Below are 9,069 nucleotides of genomic sequence, written 5' to 3' on the forward strand. Positions count from 1 at the left end.
TTTTAGAATCTATTACTTTTTTTACTTTTATTTTTCTTAGCTATTAGCTTTTTATTATAACCTTTTTTTATAACTATAAAATATATTAGGATTTTAACTTCTTTTATCTAAAGAGGAAGATTAAAATATTAGTATTTTTAAAAGTTAAATATATTATTCTTTTAGCTTTTAATCTTTAAGATTTTATATCTTTAAAATATTTATTTAAAAGAAAAGTTAATAATAATATTAAAGATTTAATTATATAAGTTATTAAGAAATAAAGCTTTAGATTATTTTATTTTTATAAATTCTAAATAAGAATTTCTTTTTTTAATCTTTTTATTTAAAAGCTTAAAATATAAATAAATTTAATTTTAATCTTATTATTAAAATATTTAAGCTTAATAATAAATCTTTACCTTAAATTTTACCTAAATTATTATTAAATTTTAAGTAATAAGCTTTTATTCTAACTAATAAGAACCTTGCCTTTAAAATTAGCTAAATTTAAATTAATTTTAAAAGAATTAATATCTAGAATATAAAAAAAGAAGCCTATATCTTCTCTTTATATTAGCCTTTAATTCTTAAATAATAAGCTTTAAAAATAACTATAATATAAATTCTTTCTATAATTATATCTTTTATTATAAAAGATTAAAAACTTTTAAATTAAATAGTTTTTATTAATAATTAATTTTAATAACTTTTAGTATTATTTTAATTTATACTTTCTAAGTATTTTATTCCTTTTCTAAGTTTCTAAAGATTTAATTAATTTTATATTTATAATGTTAGTTTATTTAAGCCTATAAATAATATCTCCTTAATAAAATTATTAAATAAAAAAACTATATATTATAATATCTTCTTTTTTACTTTAAAGATAAAAGTTAAAGCTATAAATAATAATATAATAACAATTACTTAAAACTTAAATTAATATTTTTAAAGAAAAGCTAAGAAATAATATACTAAGGAATTATTAAATATAGTTTATACTAATTTATAGACTTCTATAAAACTTTAATACTTTAAATTAAAAAAATAATTTTATAATCTTTTTAATATTATATTTATTTATTTAAAACTAATAAAATATATAGTTATTAATATTTAAAATTATAAAGATTTAAAAGATTATATTAAATAAATTATTTTTAATAATAGAAAATCTAAAATAATAACTTTAAAGTATATTTAAGTTATAATAATATATAACTATATAGATATATAGCTATAGATCCTACTATTATAGTAGCTAATACTTATTTCTATAATTTCTAATCTATTTTAATAAATTTAATTAATAAAAGCTAACTAATTTAATCTTTATAAACTATTCTTTAAGTTAAACTTTTATAGTAGCTATATTTTATTAAATTCTTATAATAAATAAAATAGAAATAAGTAATTTAATTTATTAAAGTCCTATTTTAATTTATTTAGATAATTAATATTTAATAATAAATAAACTATAAAAGATTATAAATTTATTTTTATATATTTATATAATAACTTTAATAAACTAATTATATAAGGAAAAATAAAGCTAAAAGAAAGCTATTAATATATATTATATTAAGATTAAGTTATATCTATATTAAAAGATTAAAGCAAATTTAATAAAAGAAAATATAATATTAATAAAAGATAAATAAAATATTTATTTTATATTAATAAAAAAGAAAATAATAATTTTAAAAATAATAATAATTTTATTAAAAATAATAATAATACTTATAATTTAGATTATTATTATAATATATTTTATAAGAATAAGAATTTTATTAATAATTTAAATATTTTATTTTCTAAAGAAAATAAAATTCTAAATTATTTTTTTATAATTATTAATAATATAAAAAATATTAATTTTTTATAGCTTAAAAAACTTAGTAATATTCTAATAAAGTTATATTAAAAATATAATATTAGATTCTTATTTAATAATAAGTTATATAAATATCTTTAATTTTATTTTTATTAAAATAAATCTTCTTTTACTTATTTTAAAAATTATTAAGTAAAAGAGAAAGTACCTTCTTTTATTATTATTTAAAAAAAATATTTTCTATTTTATATAAAAGCTTAAAGAAATTTAACTAAGATTTTATCTTTTTTAATTCTTTTAAAATTTATAAATTTAAGTTTTTTAAAAAATTTTAAATAAATAAACTAAATAAGATAACCTTACTAAGTATAAGAAATTATTAAATTTATAGTTTATTATTATAATAAATAGTTTTATAATTTTATTAAAATAAAGAAATTAAAAATACTAAGCTATTTCGCTACTTTAAAATTTTAAAAATTTTAAAAAGAAAAATTTAATAAAAAATTTATTTATTAATAAAACTAATATTTCTTTATTTTTAATTGTTTTATTATTAGCTTTTATAAGTAGCTATACTCCTAAATATAACTTTAAAAGTTATATTTATACTATAGCTATTATATTAATTTATAATATATAAAACTTATAAATTATTATATATATTAATAGTAAATATATAATATTATTTATTAATAAAAAGTTTCTTAAATATTATTTTTTTACTTTAGAAATTAAAACTATACTTATATTTAGAAAAGTTAAAAGAATAGGAAATTAACTTTATAATATTAATTAATAAATAGAATCTAATTTCTAACTTTTAATAACTAATAAGCTAATAGCTTATTTTAAAAGAAAAATATATATTATTAATAATTTTAATATAAATATATTATTAAGTTTAAATATTCTTTTTCTAAAAAGCTAGATTCTTAACTTATTTAATGAAATAGCTATTTTAATTTATAATTTTAATATAAAAATTAAACTAAAAGTTATTAAATAAGAACTATAATTATAATATATAATTTTTTTAAAAAATAAAATAATTACCCTTCCCTATAATTAGAAATTAATATTAATATCTAATTTTAATAAGGATTTTAATTAAAAAGAAAAATATATTATTTAAGCCTACTAATATAGCTATTATATTATTTATATATTTAATAAATATTTTAGCTATAAATATTTTTATTTAAAATTCTATATTAATATTAATTATAATTTCTAAAAATCTAAAACTTAATTTTATTAATAATATAGAAATAAATAATATATTTACTATTATAATAAATTTTAAGCTATTTATATTTAAAGAAAAATATAATTTTTAAAAAAAATTAATATTAAAAAAAGCTTTAAGTATAGTATTAATATTATATATAATTAAAATACTTATTACTATATTAAATTTTATAGTTTAGTTTATTTTATTATTATATTTTAATAATATTGAAATTCATTTTATATTATTTAAAGAAAATTTTAAAAAACTAAATTTAAAAACTTATTTAAAATAACATTATAATTTATAATTTATAATATTATATTATAAATATAAAGTATTATTAAAAGTTATAAGTTTTTAAAAAATAATAAAAAAAATTTATTAATAATTAATAAAAAATTTATAAGCTAGGTTAAGCTTAAATCTATTAGCTTAGAAAAGTTATTAATTTTATTTTTAATAAATTTTATAAATAAAATTATCTAGAATAAATAAAAATTTATATTTTATTCTTATTTCTATACTTTGTTATATAGAAAAATATATTAAATAGCTATAAAGATTAAATAGTAATTAATATTAAAATTTTAAATTAGATTATAGTTTTTAATATTTATTTTATATTTATATAATTAGATATTCTTATAATAGTTTTTAAATATAAATATATCTTAATAATAAATTATATTAATTTCTTTTACTAGTTTTTTATTAATTTTAATTATTAATTTATAATTTATAATTTTATTTTATTATATATAAAAAACTTTTAAATATACTTTAATAAAATATAGAAATTTATTAATTTATATTTAATATATAATTAACTATATATTATATACTTATTATATATATATTAAAGTTTATATAAATAATATTATAATATTTTTTAATTCCCTAGAGGAATATAAAAATTATCTTTAAAATATCTTTAAAGAATTATTAAATTTTAATATTTTATTATTAATTAAAAAGTTATTTTTTAAATATTTATTTATATAATTATTAAATTAATATATAAATATTTTTAGCTTTACTTTTAATAAAAATAAGCTAGCTATATTTATAAAAATTATATTTTTAAAAACTTTTTACTATTTAAATTATTATTTAAAACTAATTAAATATTTATATTAATATATTTTATTTTATATTAATATTATAATATCTTTTTAAAAACAGAAAATAAAACTTTATTAACCTTATATAAAAGATATATATAAGGTAATATTAAGAAAAAAGACATAATAAGAACTTAAATACTTAAATTAATAAAATTAAAGTTTAACTTATTTAAAATTCTATAAAAGCTATTTATATATTTAGAAATCTTTATATATTTTAATCTTTATAAAATTTTATTTATTAATATTAATATATTATTAAAAGTTAATTTTAATATTAATATTTATTATATTAAAAACTTTAATCTTTATAAAAAAATAATTATTATTAAATAAAAATTATTAAAACTTATTATATTTTTTTTAAATTATTAACTTAAGTTAAAATAAAATATTAGCTAATAGAATTAAAAGTTATATATTTAATATAAATAATTAAAAAGTTATAATATTTTATTAAAATATAATTTTTTTTATTATTATTTTTATAAATTATTATATAATAGTAAATATAGTAAAATAAAGTTTTTTAAATATAATTTTTATTATAAAATTAAATCTATATAATATTTAGTTATTAAAGTATTTTATATACTTTTATTTTAATATTTTAATATAAAATAAGAAAAATAAATATTATATTTAATATATTATTAAGATTATTTATTATTAATAATATATATAATTATTTAGAAACTAAATCTAAGTAAATTATTAAAATATCTTTAAAATTTAAAACTTAAATTAAAGCTAATTATTAAGATAATATAAAATATATTTATATTTTAAATCTTTTAAAAATAAATAATATTAAAAATTAAAATATAATATATTTTTTATATAAACTTTTAAATAACTTTATTTATAATAATAATAAAATTAGAAAACTTTATTTTATTTTACTTTTAAGTCTAGAATAAAAAATCTTTAAAGTAGTATATAATAATTAAAAGTATTTAAGGTTTAATAATATATATAAAATTTTTATAAAATTTTTTTATTTCTTTAATATAGCTAAGTATTTAAAAAAAATTATTTTATTATATTTTATATTTAAATAATAAAATATTATATTATATTCTTTTTAAAGCTTTATAACCTATTTTTTTACCTTTTTATTTTTTTAATACTTTAACTATTAATTTTATTTTTATTTTATTTATATTAAAATTAAATAATTTTAATTATATAATATTAATTATAAATAAATTTTTAAAAATAATTATAATAATAGTTAAGAAAATTATATTAATAAGTAAGTAATAGACTATTATATTTATTAAAAGGTTATACTTTATTTTATAAAGTATTTTATTTATAATTATTTTAAATTAAAATAAAAAATTTATTATAAGTTTTTAAAAAGTTATTATATTTTAATTAAAAATTAAACTTATATTTATTACTACTTAGTTCTCTTAGACTAATAATTAATTAAAATAATTTAATTAAATAATAGAAATTACTTTTTAATATATAATTATTTTTCAAAAAATATTAAATTATAGTTTTTTATTTTTAGCTAGCTTTCTATTTTAGTTTATAACTTTACTTTTTAAATAATAAAAATTATATTAATTTAAGTCTTATTTAATTATTATATTTATAAAGTATTAGATTTAATATAAGTTTTACTTTTATTTTAAATAATTAAAATTAAAGAATTTATTAGGGGCTAGCGCTATAGTAGTACTAAGAGGGCTAAGGAGCTAAGGCTTTTATAGCTTAGTAGGTTACTCCCCTTATACTTTATTATTAAGCCTACCTTAGTAAGTCTAGAGCCTTAAGGGTTAGTAAGACCTACTAGCAAATTTAGTTATAAGGAGTCTTTACCCTTAGAGAAGAATCTTTAGTAATTAGTTCTTTAAATAATTTAAATATTACTTTATATTTCTTAGAACACTAGTACTCTACTAGCTATAGGATTATAGAATTAAATTCTATAGTTCTAGTTTTTTTATTATTTATTAAAGAAGAATTTTTTTTATTATTATATATATATAAATATATAAAATATTATTATTCTTATTATAATAATAATAAAAAAATAATATAATAATTATTATATTTAAAAAATTTTTAAAGTAAATAACTAAGTATTATTATATTTTTATTATAGTTATAAATTATTTAGTTTAAAGAATTAAAATATAAAAATTAAATAATAGTTTACTAATTTTTATAAAATAGTTAAGAAAATTAATTTAGTTTATTATTATTTATAATTCTTATTTTCTTTAAGTTAAATTTATTAAATAATCTTTATTATATATTTAAAGCTTACTTTACTTTTAATATTTAATTTATATTATTAGAATTCTATAATACTTATTTTAATAATAGAAAAAAATCTTATATATTAGCTATTAACTATTTTATAAAAATATATATAATATTATTATAATAATAAGTTTTTTAATTTAATATTTTATAGAATTTAAAAAATTAAAAATTAATTATAATTAATAGTTTTATTCAAAAAATATATTAAAATTATTAAAATTATAACTTAATTTAATTTATAATAAAGATAAAATTATTAAAATATAAGAAAATTTAATATAAAAATTTTTTTTTTATTTTTATTTTAGCTTTTAAAAAAATTTATTTATTTTTTTAAAATTATATTAAATTATATTAAATTATATTAAATTATATTAAATTATATTAAATTATATTAAATTATATTAAATTATATTAAATTATATTAAATAAATTTTAAAAATTTTTAAATTTTTTTAAAATATAACTTTTCTTTTTTTTAATTTTTATTTATAATTATACTTTTTTTTCCCTTTTTTTATAAAAGTAATATAATTATAAATTATATTATAATATAATTTAAATATATTATATATAAAAATAAAATAAAAATCTTAATATTATAATTTAAAAATAATTTAAAATATAGATTTAAACTTTAATTTAAGCTATACCTCTTTAGTAAATAGAGTTTTTATATATATAATACTTAATATTAACTTTTTTTTACTTTTAAATAAAGTAAACCTCTATAAGTATAAGTATTTTTTAAAAGTAATAAATTATTAAAGTATTTTTATATATATATATATATATTAGTTAATTACCTTTTAGCTCGCCTATTAGCTAGGCTAAGGGCTAGCTCTATTAGGCTAGCGTTTTCTTAGTACGTTATACTTTAGGGTATATATCTTCTAGATTAATAAATTATTATTATATATTATAGATAAATAATAATACTTAGTTTAATAAGTAATTATATAGATTAACTCTTAATAAAAGAAGCTTTAATAATTAAGAGATTTTTAAATAAGCTATTAATAATAGTAAAGATTCACTAGTCTAGAAAAGTTACTAAAAACAAAAAGACTCCATTGCTAATTAGTGGGCCAACTTATTCTACCTACCTGGTTTCAAGTGTTATCAGTGCTCTAGCGTAGCCGCGTCTCGTTTCATATCTCGAACCACTTTGAGAACGTCCCAAGAGTCTTGAACAACGTTACTGATAGCATCTTTGGCTGCACAAGCACTTGCACAGAAGCAAGTTACTATTGCGAGACCTCAACTCACGCCCCTTCGCTGTACGCTACCATCTTTCCCTGATCCCCAAGCGTTTGGCCGTAGTTCAACATTCTGATGTTGCACTTCGCCCTGCTTGCCCCTGTTTTTCGTCCGCTCGATCGTTAGCCCCTGTACCTCACGCATCATCGCCCAAAGGCCGCATACCAGAAAGCGAGTTGGCGAAGAAGCGGGTGCTGTAGGCACACGCTGAGAGCTCCGATACGGGGGCGCGCCCAAAGATGGCGGTAGCGCCTGGGACGCAGTCGCTGAAAGTACGTCGCTGGTTTTCGCAACATGGAGTTAGGGCTCATATTCTCGTCAGTGCGTGGTGACGGGTGACGGAGCTGTCGGAAAGGTTCGTATGTTGCTGGAACCTGCAAGAAAATGACCTTAACGGTGCCCAGACTTGTCTTCTCATATCTTACACAACCAACGCCTTCCCCGGAGAATATATACCTACGGTGTAAGAACTCCAACCAAGTGTCGTGACTCACGTTCGTTGATACGGGCTACAAGATTTGACAATTATTCCGCGAGCGTCATGGTAGACGGGAAACCGATAAGTCTAGGTCGGTGGTGGTGTCACGAGAGAACAAAACCACAATGATTGATTTGTCTAGGTCTATGGGATACAGCAGGACAGGAAGATTACGATCGACTTCGCCCGCTTTCATACCCGCAAACAGATGTCTTCTTGATTTGTTTTTCAATAGTTAGTCCTCCGTCGTTCGACAACGTGAGGTCGAAATGGTTTCCGGAAATCGAGCACCACGCACCCAATGTACCTATCATCTTAGTTGGAACAAAATTGGATTTAAGAGATGATGCTAAGACCATCAATGGCTTGCGGTCAAAACGAATGGAACCGGTACCGTATGAGCAAGCCCTCAACGCAGCCAAGGAGATCAGGGCACACAAGTATCTGGAATGCTCCGCGTTGACACAACGCAATTTGAAAAGCGTCTTTGATGAAGCTATCAGGTTAGATTGGCTCTACCATTCATTTCGCCTTAGTCATTCTAATTATTGCAGAGCTGTCTTGAATCCTCGCCCTTTAGGCAAAACCAAGGAAAAGAAGAGCAAATGCGCTATAATATGACGGAGCTTATACGGTTGATACAGTGGAATTTAAGCCCCTCCCGTGGACATGATTCTTTGAATTGTGATGGTGCAAGCTGGCCTTCACATTTGGCAATCTTGCAAGCAGACTGCCAAAGTCGGTCACATGACCCTTCTCAGCAAAAGCCAATTGGAAGGTATATTAAGGACAACCTGCATAGATATGGGCTATTAGGAATGATACGCAATTGGGCGTAAAGCTTGACAGGAATCTATGTCTTGAACTCTTTAAG

At 16.4% G+C, this 9,069-nt stretch overlaps 1 protein-coding gene across 1 annotated transcript; it reads left to right on the top strand.

Moving 5' to 3' along the window:
* Positions 1 to 7,956: 7,956 nt before the first annotated feature.
* Positions 7,957 to 8,816, top strand: RAC1 (Rho GTPase protein rac1; the record flags this gene model as incomplete). Its single annotated transcript, XM_044809627.1, has 6 exons — positions 7,957 to 7,989; positions 8,040 to 8,072; positions 8,122 to 8,180; positions 8,234 to 8,286; positions 8,338 to 8,698; positions 8,750 to 8,816. The coding sequence occupies 6 exons, from the start codon at positions 7,957 to 7,959 to the stop codon at positions 8,814 to 8,816; spliced, it is 606 nt and encodes a 201-aa protein (XP_044673534.1).
* Between the last annotated feature and the right edge of the window lie 253 nt (positions 8,817 to 9,069).

Source organism: Bacidia gigantensis (genome assembly GCF_019456465.1).
Source record: "Bacidia gigantensis strain McMullin 20006 chromosome Unknown contig_125, whole genome shotgun sequence".
Classification (NCBI taxonomy): Eukaryota; Fungi; Ascomycota; class Lecanoromycetes; order Lecanorales; family Ramalinaceae; genus Bacidia; species Bacidia gigantensis.